The sequence below is a fragment of the Pieris napi genome, chromosome 1 (genome assembly GCF_905475465.1).
Source record: "Pieris napi chromosome 1, ilPieNapi1.2, whole genome shotgun sequence".
Taxonomy (NCBI): domain Eukaryota; kingdom Metazoa; phylum Arthropoda; class Insecta; order Lepidoptera; family Pieridae; genus Pieris; species Pieris napi.
The window spans coordinates 6,530,895-6,555,393 of NC_062234.1; the positions used below are offsets into that span (position 1 = coordinate 6,530,895).

At 32.0% G+C, this 24,499-nt stretch overlaps 2 protein-coding genes across 5 annotated transcripts; both read left to right on the plus strand.

Annotated features, from left to right (window-relative positions):
* Positions 1-32: 32 nt before the first annotated feature.
* On the plus strand, positions 33-13,927 carry LOC125050281 (cystathionine gamma-lyase). 2 transcript variants are annotated; one of them, XM_047650024.1, is made up of 8 exons: positions 33-155; positions 559-711; positions 3,244-3,440; positions 3,846-3,936; positions 4,932-5,196; positions 9,982-10,134; positions 10,847-11,021; positions 13,352-13,927. In XM_047650024.1, the coding sequence occupies exons 2-8, from the start codon at positions 559-561 to the stop codon at positions 13,497-13,499; spliced, it is 1,182 nt and encodes a 393-aa protein (XP_047505980.1). In that variant the 5' UTR covers positions 33-155; the 3' UTR covers positions 13,500-13,927. The 2 variants fall into 2 exon arrangements, with proteins under 2 accessions (XP_047505980.1, XP_047505971.1); XM_047650015.1 differs by having other exon boundaries at positions 92-291.
* A 7,537-nt stretch (positions 13,928-21,464) lies between these two features.
* LOC125054461 (trans-1,2-dihydrobenzene-1,2-diol dehydrogenase-like) lies at positions 21,465-24,325 on the plus strand. 3 transcript variants are annotated; one of them, XM_047656389.1, is made up of 6 exons: positions 21,465-21,589; positions 22,418-22,624; positions 23,159-23,450; positions 23,519-23,765; positions 23,844-23,997; positions 24,116-24,325. In XM_047656389.1, exons 2-6 carry the CDS (start codon positions 22,420-22,422, stop codon positions 24,232-24,234), a joined length of 1,017 nt encoding a protein of 338 aa, XP_047512345.1. In that variant the 5' UTR covers positions 21,465-21,589; positions 22,418-22,419; the 3' UTR covers positions 24,235-24,325. The 3 variants fall into 3 exon arrangements, with proteins under 3 accessions (XP_047512345.1, XP_047512353.1, XP_047512336.1); XM_047656397.1 differs by lacking the exon at positions 21,465-21,589 and adding an exon at positions 21,679-21,699 and having other exon boundaries at positions 22,416-22,624; XM_047656380.1 differs by lacking the exon at positions 21,465-21,589 and adding an exon at positions 21,873-22,003.
* Positions 24,326-24,499: the final 174 nt, after the last annotated feature.

The following is a 24,499-nucleotide window of genomic DNA, read 5'->3' on the forward strand; positions in this document are numbered from 1 at the left end:
ATGCAGGAAAAAATCTTGCTAATATGCTTGTATCCAGTCGTAAGTGTAAAAAAAAAATGTTAGATGTTATAAAAACGTGATTGTCAAACGAAACAATTTAATATCCAATTGCCGGGAAGTTAGGTTGGTCGCGAACAAAATACTTCGATATAAACGTATGTGAAATTTTTACTTAAAAATATAGTATCTTTTACATTTATGTTATAAAAATAGCTTTTCATTAATTGTAAAAGATTATAATATTTTGTCAGCTTTATTTAGTGATTTTAAGTGAGAAAAACGATATCCAAGGTAACCTAAATATTTTTTATTTATAAATTTATAAAAAAATTCAATGCGTAGGTAGTTATTTGTCAAATTATTGTAATTTATGATTATTTTATAATTTAAACATAGAAACACTAATAAATATATTAAGTATATTGTGTTGTTTATTTGCATTAACTAAAATATACATATTTTCCGGAGAATTAAATAAAAAATAAGTGTTATTTAGTTCTTTGTTTAAATTCAAGTGTTAAAGTGTTAATCAAATATTCTCTTAATAATTATTTGCAGATGGGTGATCAAGGATTCCTAAAACAAAAATCGGGGTTTGCTACGCTTGCAATCCGTGCAGGACAAGATCCAGACAAATGGGAATCAAAGGCTGTGGTTATGCCCATTGTAACAGCCACAACATTTAAACAAACAGGACCTGCTGAATACAAGGTATATCATATATAAGGACTCAAATCGTAATTGAATAGACCTGTATACAAATCATGGCACTTTCTTTTTAATACTTTTCTGCTAAACCACCTTACATTTGCATTAATCAATCAATAAATCATAACAAAATCATTTCGATTGCAATTATTTTCAGTTTTTGTGATAAAAATATTATTAGTTAAACTTATATATTTGTTAATAGTACATTCGTCTTTATATATGTATACTAGCTGCCCCGGCGAACTTCGTTTCAACTTAATTCCTAGCCTACCTTTTTAGTACATACCAACATGGAACATTTTGCTATGCTACCCCAAAAACTGTTCGGTTTTCCGGAATGAAAACACTTTAGGTTTTTCTGTGATTTTTCTCTATATAAACCTTATATTTCAAGTTATAAGTTCTTAACTAACAAATAAAAAATAGGCGTTGATCGTAGATGAAAATTAAGGGTTGTATGTATTTTTGTACGATATCATGAAAAAATAAAAACAAAAAAAATTGTCTTAAAATTAATAAAAAAAAGTGCGTGCATACAAAGTACACATGTCAGACGTAAAACTTCTTTGGTAAACTAATTTTTGACATTATACAAATCTAAAACTTCCGAGACTTAGAGGCAGGGAAAAAGGAAGATAATATGTTAGGAATTTAATGCATTTTAAAATTGTCATTAGAATATTAAAAGTGTCAAAAATTAATAGAAATAATAAATTTAATTTTTTTAATTTATATCTTCGATAATAAAACAACGTGGCATTTTAATTTACAATTCGTCATTTGAGATTTCAATAAATTATTTTGCATAAAATATAACATACTAATATTTCCTAAATTCTCTTTACGAAATTTTAATTTTAAAAATAGAATTTCTGTAAGTTAATTTACCCTTGTCACTCTCTCTCAATCGGTCTCAATCGCTCTCTCCCTTTTCAACAAAAACGCTGCACATCTTCGTGACGTTCCGTAAAAATTTTACCCTTAAAAGAAGTTTCACTTAAGTGTTTGGAAGATAGATAGTATGAGACTTACTGACACTGACATAACAAATTTCATAAGAATTGGTCAAGCCGTTTCGGAGGAGTATGGGAATCTGATAATAAGTTAATCTTATTTAAATCCACTTAATATGCCCACGATGCTAAATGGGGATTTACTCAAGCATCATAGAGACCTATTGGGTTGCGAAGCTTAGATAATAATAAGAAAAAAAATATTATCTAAGCTAGATTTTCAAATATGTAAAAAAAAGTGTGCCATGGACAACAATGGACATACTCGAACGCGTCAGATATTGATAGCATCCATGTCCTACGTATTTTTAATAATGTACGTATGTTAATCTGATTGTTTGCATGGTGGGGATGGTCATGTGTAAGGGTTGAAAATGAAAAAAATAATAATCGAGCGCGTCAGATTTTCTCAGAGCGTGTTAATTGAACCTAAAAAAAGCTCTCATCTAATAATCAGACGATTTAAATGTGACACAAAGTCGCGGTCAATAAAATAATGTGCAAAAAATAATTCGCCATTTTGAATACTCAAGCGCGTCAGATTAAGATGTCTCATAATCTGACGATTATCTGAAGGGATTCGCCTAATCTGATAATTTAAAAAATATATTTTTTTAAATCGTGTATGTTGTAAAAAGTGTATGTTGTTCAAGTAGAACTTGTATTTATTATATAATAATTTTTAAAAAATGTTTATAAAGAATAAAAAATAAAAATTAACCGGAAGAACCGGTTTATTTCGACGACATTCTAAAATATTTATAAATTTTTATATTGTTTATAATGTAAATTTTATTGATTTCTGCAAAGTAGTTTCACCACAAAACACACACCTTATGTTAATATTACTCAAAGTGAATATTTTAAAACTAATATAGCCATCACGCAGCCGCACGTATTAAACTTTATCGACAAATATTTCTGACGTCGGCATGTGGAAATCGTCAGATTGTACCTATATTTTTCATCATCCTAGAATTATTTCCTTCAAAAAAAAAAATCAGCCACGCTCGAGAATGTGAAGATGACTTTTTTTTTACAACTTTGCAGCCCTCCCCTTTCTTTACGTTATTTGCAAATTGTCAGAGTAGTGAAATATACACTTAGCATGCATCTGATCCTTTATCCTTGACGGGGGTCATAATATACATGGGGCTCATATTTGGTAGAGGTACTTAACCGGGTACAAGGTATCTCCCTGTATGTTAATCTGCCACGCTGTAGTAAATCCCGAAATCTCCTCTTGGGCTCCCCTACTAATATGTCCAAATCTGTATATCAGTATAATTTATAATAATTATCGTATTAACATTCTGTGGGCATGTAAAACTTGTTGTTTAATTCCTGCTAGATGTCGGCTAGCGCATTTACTGCAGACAACTTCTACTCTCTATACAACCACACAACTTACTTTACTTGGCTTCTCGACAGAATCGTGTCATTTTTTAAACCCCACTTAAATCAAATAATAATCTCAAAATTTACCCCTAGCTCTATGATAGTGATGATTCTGTTTTAGGAATTTGACTACAGTCGATCTGGTAACCCAACAAGAAATAGCCTTGAGGAGTGCTTAGCGGCCCTGGATGGAGGCAAATATGGTTTGACCTTCGCATCAGGTTTGGGAGCTATTACCACCGTCGTGACTTTATTGAATCAAGGAGAACACATTCTTTGCTGCGACGATGTGTACGGTGGCACTAACAGATTGTTGAGGTAAATTCACAGCACTCACAATATTTTTTAGTTTTTTTCTTTTTAAGTTATAGCGTAATTGAATTTATGTACTATTGACTTTTTATTGCCTCTCGTAAAATAATTGCGTATAGGTAATTGTTGCTTATTAAATATACCAAATTTACAATTTTATATATTATATATGTATTAATCTATATAGAATTTTTTTAAATAAATTTACCATTGTTTTGCTTTTTTAAATCAGTCTTGACTTAATCGGGCATTTAAGTAGCTGACTTACACAGTTTAGTTAGATATCATTAGGGATAATTTTATCATAATAATATAAAAGCATATCAATTATATCATCAGACAAAAGGTCAAGTCGTAAAAACCTAATTAATCCTAATATAACACAAAAAAAAATATCTTTCCGATTCTTAGGAATGTTCTTGAAAGACATGGGATTGAAGTATCGTTTGCGGACTTTACAAACGTCGAATACATCAAGAATTCAATTAAGGATAATACAAAGGTAAGTTGATATTACAAACATTCTAATGTAATAACTTCATTGTAAAATAGCACTGTAGAGTTTAAGACCTAAACGAATTATAAAATATATCTGTTGAACGTATTATGGGAGCGGGGGGGGGGTCCTTTTGTAAAACGTTAAGATGCGGGGCGGGGATTGAATTACGCGTTATCACAATGGTCTAAGATCCCGCTATACAACGACCTTCACCGAGATGCTTATTTAATGAAACTTATTTTATATATAATTTAATATGTCAATAAATATAATCCATATGGGTTGCCTAGCAAATTTCAGTCCAGAGTATTTTTAATTAATTTAAAAAAAAATTGTTTTAAACATTTCACCGGTATGATTATTAGATAAATTCTATACCAATCGAAAGTATGAAGCCCATAGAATATGCAAAAGTTAGGTTGTTTTTAATCAATTAATTATTTATGTGTATATTTTTTATGTGACACTAAAGTATATATACATCTTTAGTATAAAATAAGGTTTTAGTGATACATATATAATACTACCCTGATTAAAAATATTGATTGAAAAAAGTTCAAAAAATTTACTACATGCAAATTATAAAAAAATTTTTTTTTTTAAATATTAATTAAACATACTCTGGATTGAAATTTGCTAGGCAACCCATATGGATTATATTTATTGACATATTAAATTAAATATAAAATAAGTTTCATTAAATAAGCATCTCGGTGAAGGTCGTTGTATAGCGGGATCTTATACTACAAACAAAAACACAAGGTGGTCACGAAACGTTTTACGATACTTGAGTACAGTACTGTACTAGGAAAAACGTTACGGCGAGATACGTGGGGGGGGGGGGGGGCAAAAATCTCCAAAAATAGCGTTACGTAATACTTGAACACTCCCTTAGTAAAGATCACCTTTATAGGCAGTAAAGGACTTAAATAAAATTAATTTAGCCTCTTACATCCATAGTTATCGCAGCCGTTAGTCAACGTTAATATTCATTCCAGATGCTTTGGGTAGAAACGCCAACTAACCCACTTCTCAAAGTAATTGATATGGAAGCGGTAGTAAAAATCGCGAAGCCCAAAGACATTATAGTTGTAGTAGACAATACATTCCTTACACCGTACTTGCAAAGACCTCTAGACTTTGGGGTCGATGTCGTCTTGTACTCCATCACCAAGTACATGAACGGACATGCTGATGTCATCATGGGAGCCATTGTCGTCAATGATGATGCCCTAGAGAAGAAGCTTCGCTTTTTACAAAACAGTAAGTTTCTTATAGTTTAAGTAAATGATATTTTTAACGAAAACCGAATATCCTAAGTTAAACCTTTGGTATATCACGTTTAAGCAGATTCGGGAAAAATTGTATACCATTATGGCTTAGGCTAGTTTTTATAATGAAAAAAAAATCATGTGTCCAATTCACACGTGGTAGAAGTGAAACCTTCAAAAACAAAGTTTTTATAATTAAAATATGTAAATTAGACTTTTTCTCTATCTAAATGAAGGATCTTTTCTTTAAAAAAAATATATTTTAATGTTAAATTTTTATTTATAACTTTAATATCAATCTTTAATTTGGTAAAAACTAAAATAATAAAAGTTTGAAATAAATTCACAAGATCCAACGTGGGAGAAAATGAGATAGGAAGCATTATACAGTGTATAAACTTTTAATTAAGTGTAGTACGAAGTTTTCACTTCAAAAAGTTTCTATAACTAATGATTTGTAAATAAAATTGATAAATAATCTAATTTTATAATTAAACTACTTACTTGACTTACTTATTTAATTTTCATCAAATCTGTTTTTTTATTTCAGAAAATGTTCAAATACACACTAATTTAAAGTTTATACACTGTATAATGCCTCCTATCTCACTCTATCTCACGCCAAATCCTATTAATTTATGTGTCTGTCTCTTTTTATTGTCGCTTTTTCGCATTTTCGCGGTTTGAAATCACGATTCTAAAGAAGTTTCACTTCAAAAAGGTTAGGTAATACAGTAATACCCCGGACTTGCGCGATAGGTGGGACTGAGCGCTATCCGCGTAAGTCGAATTCGCGTAAGTCGGGGTACAATTTTGCATATAAAGACATACAAAGTATGTTTAATTGGGACTGGAGACTAAATAAAACAATAATTTACTAAATAATTAGTATCTAATTCTAGATAATATGACAAACTATATTAATAGAGTGTATAAACACAATCCGAAGTTTTTTGATGTAAAAGGTTTCATAAATTGTGACAAAGTCGTCTGACGAGTCAATTATTTTTTCTTCTGCCGTAACATCTCCTCGTAGCATCCTAGTAATTTTTTTATTCCATGTTTTGTAACAAGAATGCGCTCTTCATTGGAGTCTATGCTTTCTAAAATTGTTAACCCTTTTTCAATCGAACTGAGGGCTTCTGTCAAGTTTACAACTGTCATTTGATCTTCTAATTGAACTGGATCCAAAGAATTATGATTATCAACTTCTTCCTCTTGTTCACGCATCGTTATGAGCTCATCAATTGTAAGCTCCTCATTGTGTAAATCCAACAGCTCTTGAACATCATCACTATCCACATCTAAATTTATTTGTTTACCAAGTTCGACAACGTCTTTGATCACATTGAAAATTTTATCAGGCCCTGGCACTGATTCCGACTGAGTCTCAGTGGAGAAAAAAAAACACGAACAAACAAAAAACGAATAGACGAGAAAATTAAATCGCGTAACTCCGAATTCGCGTAAGTCGAGGTAGCGTAAGTCGGGGTATTACTGTACTTGAAAAATCTACATTGCCAAAATTTTTGTACCATTTTCGTTAATTTGTTTGTAAAATCTATCAGAATAGCACGATTTCATAGAAACAGACCTACTGATAAAGATCAGATAAAAATTGTAGCACATCGTTAGGGCGAAATATTGGTGACTAGTTGTAATGTTCCAAACAATTCAATTAGTTGGTACATGACTCGTCATATTACTGTTTGTATTAGTCGTTCTTCTGGTTACTATATTTTCCATACTGAGTTTTGCATCACCGTGATAATCATATTATATCTTACGAAGTCATCAAGGTTAATTAAATATTTTTTTATTTTTGTGTACGGTTTAAAAATCCCTTATCAATTAGTCTAATAATAACCGAATAAAAACAAATATTTCCTTACTAGTCGAGACTTGAAGTTTCTATAACATATGCTCTAAACACATTTCTACTGTATATACATTTAGATAAATTTACTTACGAAAATGATTAGATGCTTACACAAAATTGATAGTGTAGCCTAAAACAATTGTAGTAAAACGGTCATTATCATTGAACGACCTTGAACAGTAAATTTAGCATGGTATCTTACGCAATACGTTGCTAGTGTTGCTGTACGCTCATATAAAATTTAAGGAACGATTACCGAATATTCTCTAGGTTTCTTGATCCCTCATCAATACGCACACTTCATTTTTTTATATTTAATATCCCGCGGCCAAAACAGCACAACCTATCGCAGAAGTCATGAAAGGAATTAACCCACGTTTATAATGTTTCCTTAAGTAAATTAATAAGAATAGACCCATATTGTTTGTTTTATAACTACTTATTTTCTGTGAAAGCTGTGCGAACCGGCTTTCTTTAATCTATGTAAAAATATATGAATACAGTGCGTCCATAGGAATGTCCAAGGTCGACCTCCTTATTTCGATTCCCGGACGATATTTTGAAATTATTTACGTGGCTCAATTTAAAACTAGACAAAATGATGAAATTGGCCTTTATTTAAAGACGTGCTTTAACTAATGAGAGTTAACTTAGGGAGGGTTCAAGTATTACGTAATTAATTTAGGGGGGGGGGGGGGTCCTTTTATAAAACGTTACAATGCGTGGCGGAGATTGAATTACGCGTTATTATTTTCGACAAGTATAAACAGTCACTAGGTGGTCACGAAACGTTTTACTATACTTGGGTACAGAAAAAAGTTACGGCATGGGAGGGGGGTGGTCAATAATCTCCAAAAATTGCGTGACGTAATACTTGAACGCTTACTAACTGAACTAACTCTCATTAACTAATAAGAGTTAACTAACTGAACTAACTCTCATGTTCATGCTTCAACTAACTGTTTAAGTTCAAACTTCAAATATTACGATCAAATTCTTGTTCAGAGAAGTGATGGAAAGCGAACAGCAACCGGTCAGGCAATGAATAAATACATCAAAAAAACTTACAAAGTAATGATGCTAATATCAAAGTGTTGAGAAACAACTTGTAACTGGTTGTAACCCCCGTTTTCGTACCGCGTTAATTTGAGACCTTATACATCATAAATTTGCACGTACTTGATACTTTTTGGTTGCGGAGTTATTTTAAAACTATGATATCTCCTAAAATATACATTGAAATCAAATGATGTTAAAGGTCATTTTGTTCAAAATTAAATATTTGTGATGTGACGTAAATATTTGGATAAGGTTTATAGTTATAAAAACATCTTTTCAAATACAGAATAAGATTGCGATAAAAAAGTACTCGTGAATTAACCATAATCGACTAATGTATGATGCATGCAGTCTCGGCTTTTTTACAACTGTTAAAGGTTTCAGGAAGAATTTCTGTCCTTTTTGCAACAATTTTTATTGGTCCGCTATTATTGATTGTATGGGGATTTTATACTATAGCCTTAACCTGACAACCATTTGTCTACCGCAACTCAATACCACATAAAAGGACTGTCCAATTATATTTTACATTACACGTAATAATATTTTTTACATTCATATTCAAACACACACTTAGCTTTATAATATTATTAGTAGCTTACTATAAACCGATAGTTAATTGATTTAAAAAAAAGTATTAATGAATATTAATTGTAATCCAAAGAATCTTAAATTAATGTTAAATTTTAAGATGTATGTAAATTTAACCTTGATAATAAAACGAACCATAATAGTAGAATCATGAAAGCATTCGTTTTGTGTGAGTTGGATTATTATATTATTTATAAGAAAATTAAAGCTTCGCCTAGAGAAGAACGCCTTTCCATTTTGGGAAATTGAAACCTTATCAATATAATACTGAAGATATATATAATATATTCATAAAACTGAAACGTTATTAAATGTTATTTCCTACGTTACATTAACGTAGGTCGTATTTTCTTATGTTTCTCTAATAACTGAAACATTACGATGACTTGTTAGATTTTAGCCAATACTTTCTACTTTATGGTAGAACTACAGACTAAATAGATACTCAAATTTCTGTATATGAGGTCAATAAATGAGCAGTAGTTGTCTTCAGATTAAATTTCGTATTACAAGCGTAACCCAAACCCTTGGCGTTTTCTCACCCTAAATCTGGCCGAGTTACATCCCAAGATACGGGATACCAATAGTTAACGACTATTCTACAGTTTGCTTAGAATATTTTATGTTTCGTATAGTATGATATTCAATATTGCTAATTTATTAGTGCGTGTGAAATTCTATAGCGTCGGTACAAAATATGGGCATGCTTGAATTAATCTTGCGGCTATGGTTATTTATCAGATACACTTATATAAATCGATCAGTATTTTTTTACTTTTACTATGTGATAATAAAATTAGCTAGCTAAGGGAATGTATACATTTAACTAAGACTGTTAGATTTTTGATGGAAAATAACACCAATTATTCGTAGTAGAAAAGGTGTCAGTATATAATATAATATATACCAAATACCTAGATTGCGTAAGTAATACGTCATAGAACTTAGACATACATATTCCGTCTGATATTTTCCTGCATTATTCAAATTTTTGCTAAATAAATAAATAATCAATTCCTTTAATTGATAGGAATTTCTACATTGAAAAAACTTATGTAGTAAATAGCTACCGGTTAACAAAACAACATAACGACACAATGATGTACGGTCCCAAAAGATAACTATCACAAAATTAGTCTTTGAGTATGTGAAACGGATGCGATGTGATCGCTATTGTGTGAACACATGTCTTTTTGGTTCGGGTATTATTCGGTAAATTCGGTTATTATTTTATGTCATAATTTCTAGGTATGGGCATCGTTCCTTCTCCAATGGACTGCTACTTGGTAAGCAGAAGTCTGAAAACGCTCGCTCTACGCATGGAACAGCACAAGAAGTCATCTCTGATTGTAGCCAACTGGCTCGTTAAACATCCCAATATTATCGAAGTACTTCATCCGGGTAAGTAGCTTTGTTTTATATGTTTGTTTTATACACCTCCGGAGTAGCTGAGATCATTGTCGACGGTCACTAAACACTAACAAAAACATTATAATTAGCTGTTTATTTATTTTACCTTTACAGCTTAAAACAGTTTAATTAAAACTGTATATAGACTGATGATTAAACTAAAGCCAAATGTTAAAAAAATACAAATATATATTGTTAATAGATAATAATAAAAAGATAGATACCACCTTCATAGACACCGCCTCTGTATCTGATATGAAGATATATTTTAATGCACGACATTTATAACGCAATATATTATTCGAAACTAGCGGCAGGTAGAGCAGGCAGACTTTGTCCCTCTATATACCTCTTCAATACAAAAAAACATCCTATTTATAAATCTAAACCATTCTTAAATCCAGCTAGGTATAACACACGCACAGAAGATTTATATATATAAAAACACAAACAACTATAATAGATATTTCATATATTGTTGACCTAGTTATAAAATAATAACTCATTTCTATTTAGTTGCATACAATTTGATATGATTTCTGCCGTAGAACAAATAATGTATTCATTTCAGTTGCATACGCATGTGAGGAATGACTCCTAACCTTCATTTGTTTGTAAATGTTTACTCTGGAAATTGAAATTTCATATTTAACAATAGTACGTTGTCTTAAATCATCTGAATTGAAATAAAGAACTATTACAGGACTTCCATCACACCCTCAGTACGAGATTGCGAAGCGCCAAATGTCGGGCCATTCAGGCACATTCAGCTTTAGGCACAATGGTGATCTTAAGGAATCTCAGAAATTGTTGAGAGCTCTTAAGATGTTCATGGTAGCTGAGAGTTTGGGCGGATACGAAAGTCTCGCGGAGTTACCGTAAGTAGAGACTTCTTGAATCCTAAAATATATTATTTAACTAGCAGACTCGGCCAAGCTTTGCTGTGGCTAAAGTTTTTGTTACATAGTAGTAAACTATTCAAGGGAAACGGTAGGAGAACACCAGTCATGGGGACCCTGCTTTTTTGGTGGTTATGCCATTAAATTGTAGCTTATGTGAAACGTTGGTACTTTCAACACAGCGCCATCTGTTAGAATTGTGACTGTCAAATAATAAACAAATAATTTGCAATAAAATAATATAAATGAAGATGTAAGTTAGTTCAAACTGCACACGGTATGCAAATTTGATTGAAATCGGAATTAGTTTTAACGGAAAGTCTCATAGGCTTGAAATGTTTAATACGAACTAGCACATACTTTTGAAAATAGAGTTTGATGTACAAAATATTTTTTATCAGTTTTACTGGTTTGAACAGAACCTAATATCTTAATTACGGATATAAAAACAACATTGTTTTATCTCAACGTTGGTGACGTAATGAAACACGCTCGACACGGTATTGTTACGGATAAACCGTAAACGCTTTTATCGTCATTATTCTAGTGTTATCACTATTTCACTTCCTTCGTTACAAGTAGATCGTATTTTATGTCAAGGTTTGTGGAAATAAATTCTGCAACTGAAAAGACTTGACCTATGTAATGGGTTACCTAACACTTTATACTGTGCATCAGTCTTGTTTTTTCGTTAAAACGTGATGAGCAATCTTAATCAATCATTACGGGGCGTCGCCAGTCGATTGTCAAAGAGGGCCAATAGAGATAGATGAAATGGGAAAAGTATATTAAGTTGTATATAATGTGAACTTCAACGCGGTTTTGATTTTAATTAGATATATTGGGAAAAAATATTTTGTCTAATTAAATGTAAATAAATAATAGAGGCGTACTACATTTGGTTGACCTTAAATGATTAAAAAAGTCCCTAAATTGATCTGAAAACATGCTTCTTACAATATTACGTCATTTAATATCAACATACTCACTGTCTTATAAAAGTAGTTATGTTATAACCATGACGCTGCAAAATACAACTAAACCAATGATTTTTTACATTAAATATCCGTCAGTTAGATTTTTTTTTTTAGACAATTCATACCAATTGACCTAGTCCCATGCTAAGCTGGTGAAGCTTGTGTTATGGGTACTAGGCAACGGATATACATACATATTATAGATAGATATACATATAAATACATATTTAAACACCCAAGACCTAAGAACAACACCAAATGCTCATCACATCGATGTTCGCCTCAGCCGGGGATCGAACCCGGGACCCATGGATTCGCAGTCAGGGGTACTATCCACTAGACCAATGAGTCGTCAATTGTCTTGTGTTGATGATTATCATTGTATTATTATATTGATTATTATTATATCTTTGTAATTCTTGTGAGTCAGTAAATTATTGCTTTATAGATTGGGTTGCGATTGGATTGGAACCAAGATAATAATCGTATATGATGCTTTTAAAGGTCATCGTTCTTTACAGTATTCCCTCTATACTTCTTTAACAATAACATACTATTTTTGTTGATATTTCTTTTGTTCCTTATCTTGCATATAACTCAGAACAAATTTGGATCTATATAATGAAGTGTATATTATTTCTGCCATTTCTACCATAGATATTTCTGCGTCTGTTACACTATATTTAACTCAATAGACATCGAAGTGACAGTCGCTACCAATTTCAAACCCGGAAACTTACCACGTAATTAACTATTACAATTTCAATATTCAGTTTTCGTAATTAAGCAAATGAATTCAAATAATTAAAACATTTCCATCAACGTACATTAAAAGAGCTGCATTTCGATCTTTATTATTATTAAAGCTTTATTTAATCCATACAACAATTGGTTAGTGAACATTCCTTAATATTAGTTTTAGTTAATTTAGTAAGTTTTAAACAAAATTTAAGTTAGATTTATTTTTAATTTTTATGTCTAGTTTTTGTTTGGCCTTTTTTTTGTTTAGTGTAAAAGCCTCCTCCATATTTTTCCATTTCTCTTTGTTTTGAGCAACATTCATCCAGTTTTCCGCCGCTGTCATCTGTCCATCTTTTCCTTTGTCGTCCTATACATCTCTTTCCAGTAGGTCCAGTCCATTTCGTTATTTCTAGTGTCCATCTTATATCCTATCCGATAATAGATAAAAGGATAAAAGATTCGATCTTTATTGCCAGTCGTTAAATTATTGGGTCAGAAATTGAAATAGTAGTTAACTCACAGGAACTCCGATATAACATCTAAACCACGTAGGCAATATGGTATGCAGTGTTAACATGTATCCTTTCGTAGTACTCTGATGACGCACGCATCAGTTCCTGCAGAACAGCGAGCAGCGTTGGGTATTACGCACAATCTTATAAGAATATCAGTCGGCTTAGAAGACGTCGAAGATCTCATTCAAGACTTGGACCAATCGTTCAAAGTCGCGTTCGAATAAATTTTATAACGTTTTATCAAATTTTTTTATAGCAATTATATATTAACAATATATAGTATATTGTTAGGTTTAAAAATAACAAAAATAGTTTTGCTTTAATGCTGTTATCTCAATTTTATATATTGTTGGTTGTTGTCTAATTGTATTATAAACGGGTGATAATAAAACAAGCTATAGTTAGATTTGGAATCAGGATATATGATAAATATTGTCTTTGTTTGAATTAATTGCATTTACCTACGCTTTTATTGTGTAAATGATAAGCGAACAAGATCATGTAAGGTTAAAATATGTGCATTTTTATGAGTATTATTTAGAATGATTTTCTATTTTGTGTTTCACATATTCCCAGTGATGTTCCTTCAATATTTTATTTTGTAATAATTTAAGTGGTACCAAGTATCGAGAAATAAATGATAAAAAGATTATTTTGTTTTTTATTTTATTTTAATAGAATATCCACTGAAATATAACTTTGATATGGTTATAAGAAACAAGATTTTGCCATATTACTAAGAGACTAATTTTACGATTGGGCTATACGTGTTCAGTAAATAGTGGTAATGTTATAGAAAGTATCTTTCCTTATCATTGGAAAGAAAAAAGCAATTTTTTTTTGTTTTTTTAAAATAGCTGTCATTTGTCTGAGTCCTGCCGGAATGTATTCTTAAAAATGGATAAAATTTAAGTAAGCGCTGTAATAATAATCTTGAAAAACTTTGCTTCTAAGCTGGCAAATCAAGACTTAGGTGTTTATGATCCACCATATTCTACGGTTGAGCGTTGGTATGCCGAGTTCAAGTGAGGAGGATTTTCAAAGTTTCACTTTGAAACGTGACTACTGCGAAAAATAAAATAAATGAATAAAACGTATGAATAATATGTACGCACTTAATTTATTTATGTCATAATTATATGTATTTCGTATATGGATTTATCCTATCTTAGTGGATGTAATTACTATTGAAACAATATTTGATTTGATTAGTACAGAAGCTTTGCTAATCACCTTGTGGTAACTCGGGGAAACATAATATCTGCCCTGTAACGGACTGTATGACAGAATGATTAAGGGCGGGTAAAAGAATTGGGAAATTAAAAAAAAATTGTTGTCAATAAAGGTTTTTGATTTGATTTCTATATTTTTTTTCAAGATACAAATAAACACACATCAGGCTGTCAAGTTAGCACGTAACGCACACACGTAATTTCAAGACGTCTGGGTAAAAAATCTGTTTCTAGACTTACCTTAAAAAACTGAAATGTTTAAACCGTCGATAACAATACACTTTCTGTAAAAAATATTAACTAGTATAAATATAATCTTTAAATATACGCAACAGTTAAATCATTAAATTAACGGTTTTCCTTAAACTACCTTAAGTGCGGCCTATACCTAACCAAAATCACTCAGTGTAGATTTGTATATCTAAGCATGTGATGTTTGAATTAAAAACAACAAACATGTATTGATCCTTCACTACAATTTCAATGTCGAGAGCTGTTACTAACGATTTTATAAAATATTGTATATTTTACGAGTTATTTAAATAAAAAGCATTTGGCGTTTATTTCATTTTAGTTCCGCGTAACACTGTATTGTCCATCTTATCTCACTCGAATTTCGTGTTAAATATAATAGACGGAAAAACTTGTTCTTATAATTTTGCTAGCATATATAATATGATAGCACAGACAGTGTCATTTTCGAATTATTTTTTAATATAGAGATTACTCTTATAAACAAATTTAAAAAAATATATTTTTAAGATTTCTTTATAATATTCATTACCATAGATAATATTCGGTTGACAATTACAAATAAATACACCCAGCATTTGCATTCGCGGTGCTACTCTTTCAACGTGGTTAATCTGACACTCGTTAAGTAAACCACATACTAATATTTGATCTAATTGAATTGTAAATTCAAAATCACCGTTCAAAATGCCCTCGAGTTGCTACTAGAGAAGCGCGACCGTTGCGCCGCTGTGATTGCGTTCGTCACTAAAGCGGGCGAAGGAAGACGCGCGGGTGAAATCATATATGTAATAAATTTTGCTAGCCTACTACGCCGCTCTTAGTATATGATTCCTCTCTCTTATTGTGTAAATTAATTTAATATAACACGGTCTTAATATCTCACCGCAGTGTGACTGCTTCTTTATACAATCTATAAATCTTCCTTCATGTTTTCATAGTAACGTGTATTTCGGAAGATGGGTTTTTTATTATTTAATTAATTTGAATACATGATAAATTAAAACTTTTATCTATAGTCAATATAGAATAGTACGACTCCTATGTTATTTATTCATCTTGAATGTCATACGTATAATTTGTTTAAGTTTAAAAGTATCTAATGTAATTATTTACCCCACACGTAGCTAAATGCAGCGAATGAGATAAACATTTTATGTTTTAATTCTTTATGCAAATACCTAGGTACTTCTTGGATGGTGTTTTCCAAGAAAAATTTAGATTTTCTCTGAAATTAATCATTTAAATATAAAGATTGTCTTTCTTTATATATAAATGATTAATTATAACTATCTGAAAAGGGCCATTACACTATTTATATATAGCTATGGTATTGATTATCTTCATCTGAAAAAGGGAAAGAGATCGGTGTTGGCCTATTAGCTTCTGCGTGCATCTCTCATCCCTGAGGTGGTAGGTTCGAACCCCGGCTGTAGAACAAGGATTTTCTATGTGCCCATTGAACACTCGCCCATACGTAAAGGAAAACACCGTGAGGAACCGGCATGCCTTAGAATCTAAAAGACGACGGCGTATGTGTGTGTGGAGGCACAAAAATATCTTAACCTAAAAATCTTAGCGTAGAAAACACTGAGCAATTTGTTCGTCATCTACCGTTTCAATATGATGATTTCAAACTATAACCAGATATTGTTTGTATTATCGATTGAAGAATGGTCGTTTGTAATATCGAATAAGAAAATCCTAAATCGGTTATATATATGTCACCGTAAAATTGTAAAAACCGTTAGATTGTAATCTATCTCGCGAGATTGTAAACTGTCGAAAGATTGTGAACCTCAACGAACTGCTTACAAATTAACGTATTATTATTCGGTAGTTATATGAAATTGTTGGGAAGTAAAATTAATCTGTAATTGACCAAAGAAGTTTGAATGATAACTAAGTTAGTGTAGTACAATCTACCGAATAATAATACGTTAAATTGTAAGCAGTACCCTGAGGTTCACAATCTTTCGACAGTTTATAATCTCGCGAGATAGATTACAATCTAACAGTGTTTACAATTTTACGTTAACATATATATATTGTTTTTATGTATAAGTATAGATATATACTCGGCGCGGGTGTGTAATATTTACACAATACAAAGCATACCCACAATGTATGTTATCTGTTACTAGGTTTCTTCCTGGTTTTCCAGTATAGGTCACAACACAGTAGCATGACTTGAAGGGTGTAATCTCTGGATCTACTGAATTGATGTTGGAAATTATTTTATCAATAGAAAGTCAGTTATTTGAGATTGTTATAGGCTATAATAATAATAATAATAAAAGCCCTTTATTCACTGACCTTTTTAACTTATATGCTATTCTTATTTAACAGTAGCATTCTTAAATGTAATTTACATAGTGAAAATAATAATTTATTAGCAACCACTTTGGTCAGGTTGTCTGTCGACATAGGCCTCCCCCAATCGTTTCCACGTCTCTCTATCCTTGGCAGACCTTCTCCATCCTTTTGGTAGATCGTCCTCCCATCTTTTAATTTGACCTCCTCGTTTTATTTTCCCGTTTCTCGACTAAGACTCTATTACATCCTTTTATAGGCTATATATTAACCCGAATTTGAAAAAAGACTTATGGTTTTACAAAATAGCTAAATCGGAGGAAAAAAGCTACGACAGCTTTATGACTTAGCTCTAGAGAAAACGTTGTAGAGCTTGATAATGCCTATAAAAAAGTCAGCGAGAGCATATGTGCAACTTCTATACTATATAAAAACAAGCCAAGTATGACTGTATACTTTACACCAAAAGAACTTAGTTAGCGGGGTAAACAAAGATATCAGGACCCATGGCCTGTTTAGTGAAATCAATGTACAAATCGTCGGAAATATCTGCGAACCTGGCTTAATGACGTCATACAAACTAAATGTAAAAATAAAAAATATTTTATTTGTGTACTTATTTTTATTGATACTCGTACCTACTTGAAATTTACAAATACTTATTATTTACATTATTTAAAATTCAAATTATTTACAAATTTACAAATAATACAAAGAAAAAGTAGAGAGCGCATTCCAGCGAGGTTCGCAGATATTTCCGACGGCTTGTACCTACGTGACCGTACACCATAGTTCGCAGGTTTTTCAAAGCTATTCGAAAACATTTGATCAGATGAATTTTAAATTCATCTTTGATATTTTACTACAGATAAGCGACGTTCAATATTTTACAGAGTTCATAGTCTAGAAAAGATGCCAAAAAAAGTTAACTAATAAGTACTTATTGAACCTAGGTACCTATTGATATTGGAATCGAAATCATAATGAATATAGAAACTAGAAGACCAGTTAAAAAAATATTTTCGGTTTTGAAAGGCCATTAAAAACATTTTAACCGTACGAGCCGAACGACCTCTAAATTTCACCAGCATCATCTTGATGGCGAACTAGCGAACTGTGGAATCGGCTCCCGGGGGGGTCTTCCCTCAGAGATACGACCTCCAAATGTTCAAAAAGCGCGTCTACTCCTCCCTCAAAGGCCGGCAACGCACCCACTAAAAATGGGTATGGGCTGCGCAGACTGCCCTTTTTGGTCGTCCCGCAAGCTCGTTTGCCCCCCTATTTTATAAAAAAAAAAGTTGGAATCCAGGCTCCTTGTGCTCTGATGGTGCAGGCTTTTTATCCATATACCCAAACAATGTCGTCAGGTGAAGCAGGTCTTGGTTCCAGTTTGGTTTTTCAACAAGTCTGTTAAAAACTACTTTTAACTTACTGATTACATTCCTTACCCATCACAGTTTATAATTATATTTTTTCAATAAAAATATGAACGTTCTGTGACACACTGTTTATATTTGCTTTTAGCTTTTTAAAGTGTATTTAAATGCCTGCAATAATAAGTGGCATTTATTATATCAGTTTATGTACATTGTAATAGGTACATAACTAAGAATTTTTGTTATCTTTATTAATGTTGGTTGTAATATATAACCTTCTAAAGCGTTATAGGAATGTAAAGAAAAATAAACGGAAAATGGTGCGAGTTGACACCTTTTTTTATTGAATCTTTATTTTCCGAAAATATTAAATAAATAGCATCATTTAATTAAATAAAGTAATGATTTTTGTTTATATCTATTATTTTAGATACCACTTAAAAGACAATTTAAATTAGGACAGATGAAGAGGTACAAACATACAATGTGTAGTTTGACAACATGACGGAAAAGCAAGTTTTTGGTACAACTTCACCATTTTGTAACCCTATAAATACGAATAAATTGAGATGATTGCATAAAACAAAAAGCTTATCTTATTAGCTAACAATTCAAATTATTTAAGTGTATTTTTTTTTAATTTGACTGGTCTTTAAAAAGTATTTATGTATTTTACTACCATATAATAAATTTCAGCAAAACGAGCCGAATGAAAAAACTTGGTTTTATGCAGGCGTTTATTTATTGATTCAACTATTGTAGAAAATGTTCTGGTAGGGGAGCCCACGATGCTAAATGGGGATTTACTCGAGCGTCGTAGAGACCTATTGGGATGCAAAGCTTAGATAAAAAGAAGAAAAAAATGTTATATGATAAATTCCTTTTCATCGGTGGGGGAAGCGGCTATAGATAGTTAAATATGTAAAAAAAAACTGTTGCATGGACATCCTCGAGCGCGTCAGATATTGATAGCATCTATGCCCTACGTATTTTTAATAATGTACGTATGTTAATCTGATCGTTTGCATGATGCGGGTGGTTGTATTTAAGGGTTGAAAATTAAAAAAAAAAAAAATTATCGAGCGCGTCAGATTTTCTAAGGGAGTGTTAAGTGCACCAAAAAAAAGCTCTCATTTACTAATCTGACGATTTCGATGGGACGCAAACCCACAGCCATTTTCTTAATTTGCAAAAAAAAATCGCAATTTTGAAATACTCAAGCGCGTCAGATTAAGATATATGTGGTTCATCTTTATGTTCTAAACGTACTGTCTCATAATCTGACGATTATCTAGAGGGATTCGCCTGATCTGACAAAAAAAAAATAGAAAAACGGTTCACCTAAAGGGCCATCCCTGCAACTTCCCGCTAATTCCATTCCTGGGCGCTTAAAATTGATATTTTGAGCTCGCTGAGTTCAAAGAAATAACATTTCTATGCATTTGAGCTCTCCCAGCTCGAAAGTCTGATAGAAGTTTCATAGAACACTATTTTTGGAATTTTCAAACCGCAATAACTTTTGAATGGATCAAGCAATTTTCACGCGGTTGGCGGCATTCGACGCAGTTTTATCATGATCATAAGTAATTTTGCAATTTTAATTGATCGAACCACAAATTTCGGAGTAATCCCGAAAAAACACTTTTTCGGGTTTCTTTCGTGTACGATATCTCTCGAACGAATCAACCGCTTTTGACCAGCTTGGTGGCGATCGACGTGGTTTTTTAAGCTCAAAGGCGGATTAGTTTTTGAAGTTGATCGATAAAGAAACCACTTTAAAAAAAAATATTTCTTATTTTTTTAAGATATTTCAAAATTTCTCAAAATCTATCGGTCCGAATCGGTTCAAATTCACAGGAAATGTAATTTTGAGGGAAATATTTAGAACGCCGTTTAGTAGATTCCGATCCGTTTAAGGAAATGTAGGCATCACGCAGCTGCACGCATTTAACTTTATCGACGAATTTTTGTTATTTCGGCTTGCGGAAATCGTCAGATTATATATTTTTCATTATTCTTGAATTATTTCCTTCAAAATAAAAAAAAAATTAGCTACGCTCGAGAATGTCGAGATGACGTTTTTTTTTTACAACTTTGTTGCCCTCCCCTTTTTTTCCGTCACTCTCAAATTGTCAGATTAGTGGAATATACACTTTTTAGGATATAATTAACTCACCCTACCTTAATCTGACGCGCTCGGGAATTTCTGATGGTCAATTTTTTTTAAACTGATCCTGTCTCCTTCACGTGCGGCCTTATATATGGGACTCATATTTTGTGGAGGTACTTAACCGGGTACAAGGTATCCCCCTATATATTAATCTGCCGCGCTTTAGTAAATCCCGAAATCCCCTCTTGGGCTCCCCTACCATTCGGGTTGTAGTAAAGATAGATATTGCATGAATTGGCATTAAATCATATATAGCCAGGTTGGGTAAATGCATGAACGGGGCAAATGTAATACCATAACTTTAATAGTTTACACACAAAATAAACTAGTGCTGGCATCTCTTATACACGTAAAGTACTTCTTGCACTACACTCTGACAACTTATTGAATCTGATGGATTGACAGATTTTCACCAATCTCGTTGCAATAAAAACCAAAGTATATTTCAATTTGCGTATTTTTTTTCTATTACCCCAGATTAGTAACAATCTACACTATTAGAATTTTAACATATTTTTTACATTTACCCCTTTACATCGGGAAAATGCAATAGAGAGTTAATCTGTAATCATCCATAATTAAATATAAGTAATTACATCAAACAAAAGCCTAAAACATGTTTAATATTCACAGTAAAAATTATTTGTAAATTGTAAAAGGCCACAAAATAACAAGTCAATCTAGTTATGGTACTCGCATTTACCCCACCTGACCCTAACCTTTTTCAAAAAGATTGAAAATGAAAGAACTAATCGATTTATCAACATAAATCGATTTCGTTTATAATTTATCAATCTCACATTTGAAGTTGACAATCCGAACCCCTCTTACTCTGTTCATATTCTGCGTATACGCAGCGTGTCAAAATCGATTACATATCATACATTTTGCCATTTTGCCAGAAGCAACAATCACGTTACGCAACTTATTACCTGTTAATACCAGATCTCATACATACGCAGGGTTCATTGGTAAATACTAATCATATTTATTGTTATCGGATTTATTCACTACAATGTAACGTAAAATAAAGACCGTATTAACTTACACTCCTCGGTCAGCCATCGAATTGGAAGTATGTAAATATCACCCGTTCCTTATATTCTATAAAATTCATGTCGAATAGAAAGCCAATTAATTAAATTCAACGTGAATGCAACTGTTTCATACTTGAATTTATCATTAACTTGACTTATCTAATCGATGTATGTATTTATAAAATTTGATATATACATCGAATAGATAAGTCTGCTATATAAGCTGTATAATCAGTTATAAGTGTTGTTCAAAGTAGATATTACTTGGTATTAAGTGGTCGAACAGCGGCCACACAATACCTAGTTCTCAAGCCGTAACTACATACGCAAATATTAATAATAAACAAGGTAAGACTGTCCCTGATTAACAGAACAAGTTACTACCCTGCTTATTAGGTACATAACTATTCATTTATTTTAACAAAAAAACATATTTATAGCTGTTAGATTACTTTAGGAATTTTATGCTTGTAAGACCTGACTGTTGGACGATTTAGCCAAAAGCAACAATCACGTTACGCAACTTATTACCTGTTACTACCAGATTTCATACATACGCAGGGTATATTGATAAATACTTATCATACTTATTGTTATCGGAATTAGTCACTATAGTCAGATAAACAGAACACGTTACTTCCCCTATTTATTAGGTACATAACTATTCATTTATTAAAAAACATATTTATAGCTGTTAGATCACTATAGGAATTTTATGCTTGTAATAATATTTTATTTAATTTTATACGATTTCTTTTCAAGAAATGCCGTTGCGTTGGGGTATTGTGAGTGCGGGTAAAATTAGTCATGACTTCGTCACCGCTTTCAATTCGTTTCCTGATAGAGGAGACGCGGTAATTGCTGGGGTGGCAGCAAGGGACAAAAACAGAGCTACAGATTTTGCTAAAATTCATGACATTCCTCACGTATTCGATACTTATGAAAAAATGGCAAAGAGTTCTGAAATAGGTAAGATAATAGGGCCGATTTACATTATCTTAGTGTTTAGGAGAGTGCTTTAGTACAACTTGAAAGGCAAGTTCTTTAGCGTAGCGTTTACTAAAGCAAGTAGCGTTTACATGTTTCAACTAAAGTACTATCCTAAAGCACTCTCCTAAACACTAAAGGCCGATTTACATTATCTTAGTGTTTAGGAGAGTGCTTTAGTACAACTTGAAAGGCAAGTTCTTTAGCGTAGCGTTTACTAAAGCAAGTAGCGTTTACATGTTTCAACTAAAGTACTATCCTAAAGCACTCTCCTAAACACTAAGATAATGTAAATCGGCCTTAAGATAATGTAAATCGGCCTATAGAATGAGTGTTTTTTTTTTTAAATTATTTATAGTTAATAGTTATGTGTGGTTATCGCAATGGGTTTTGGACTAGAGTCCAGTGATGACTAGGGAGAGCACGTTATGTGATTGGACATTGAAATTGAAAAATTTCGTTTTTACTACATATTGATTAGTTTTAAAAGTTACTATTACAAAAAATGATTTTTAGATGTGGCTTATATCGGTTCATTGAATCCTCAACATTACGATCATGTATGTCTGTTTCTAAATTCTGGAAAACACGTTCTTTGTGAGAAGCCGCTTTGTTTGAACTACAAGCAGACACAAAGTTTAATCAATCTCGCAAGTTCGAAGAAACTCTTTTTAATGGAAGCAGTGTGGTCAAGATTTTCGCCGGCGTACATTGCACTCGAAAAGGAAATAAGCAATGGAAAACTAGGGGAAGTTAAATACGTTGACGCCACATTTGGAGTTCCTATTGCAAATCACGATAGAGTAAGGTAATATATTGGGCTTCGTTTATATATATTTTTTAAATTGATTAATAAGTACATAATTAACATTTCAGCAAAAAGGAATTGGGAGGAAGTGCTCTACTTGATATAGGAATTTACACTATACAATTTGCTCAATACATTTTCAAAGATGATCCTATCAAAGTAACAGCGTGCGGGGAATTAAACGACGGAGGTGTGGATGAAGTGTCCACTATAGTTCTAGAATACTCTGGACGCCGCCGAGCTGTTCTAAATATCAATGCAACACTTCGACTTTTGAATAATGCAAACGTTTATGGGACTCATGGAAAAGTAACTGTGAGTAAATGTCAAAATTGGTCATCGGTCAGTTTAACGAAACATTTTTAAAGGTACATATTAAATTTAAATTTTTAGCTGGAGGATCCATTCCATTTTCCAACTAAACTAACTCACGGAGACGGAAAGGAGGACAATTTTCCCTTACACCCGCCAAAACATGAGCTTTTCTTTGAAAATAGTACCGGATTGGTCTACCAAGCTCTTGAAGTCGAAAAATGTATTAGAAAGGGTAAAGTATCTATGAAAATATAAATATATTTTTGTCTTTGGTCTTAATTAATCTTAAATAATGTTAAAAAAACAAGAATTATTTCTATCCAAAATAAACAGAGATTTTGGTTTTAAAGGTTTGGTGGAATCTTCAAGAATGACACACAGGATGAGTCTTACTCTAGCCAAAATAAGAGATGAAGTAAGAAAACAAATTGGGGTCCACTTTGATGCTGACGATATAGATTACCCTTAAATTAAAATACAAGAATAATTGGGTCAACAAAAGGAATTAAGGGACTTTTAAGGAATTTCATGTTAACAATAAATGATATGTTTAGTAATAATTTGTGTATGAATCAATTAAATAATTAGTGAATTCTAGTAATATTCATACCTATATGAATAATGCAAACCTACCATTTGTATTGGACCTATCCAATACAAATGGACTGACAACTGGAAGGTTTTTTTATTATTATTAGCTGATGGTAATAAAAGAACTACATAATATGGATCCA

Bases quoted from the DNA above. Each gene is read 5' to 3' on its own strand.
- LOC125050281 (XM_047650024.1), top strand. From the start codon at position 559: ATGGGTGATCAAGGATTCCTAAAACAAAAATCGGGGTTTGCTACGCTT. The intron at 5,197-9,981 runs GTAAGTTTCTTA...CATAATTTCTAG, and splicing joins GCTTCGCTTTTTACAAAACA to GTATGGGCATCGTTCCTTCT. The intron at 10,135-10,846 runs GTAAGTAGCTTT...GAACTATTACAG, and splicing joins TATCGAAGTACTTCATCCGG to GACTTCCATCACACCCTCAG.
- LOC125054461 (XM_047656389.1), top strand. From the start codon at position 22,420: ATGCCGTTGCGTTGGGGTATTGTGAGTGCGGGTAAAATTAGTCATGAC. The intron at 23,451-23,518 runs GTAATATATTGG...TTAACATTTCAG, and splicing joins GCAAATCACGATAGAGTAAG to CAAAAAGGAATTGGGAGGAA. The intron at 23,998-24,115 runs GTAAAGTATCTA...TTGGTTTTAAAG, and splicing joins CGAAAAATGTATTAGAAAGG to GTTTGGTGGAATCTTCAAGA.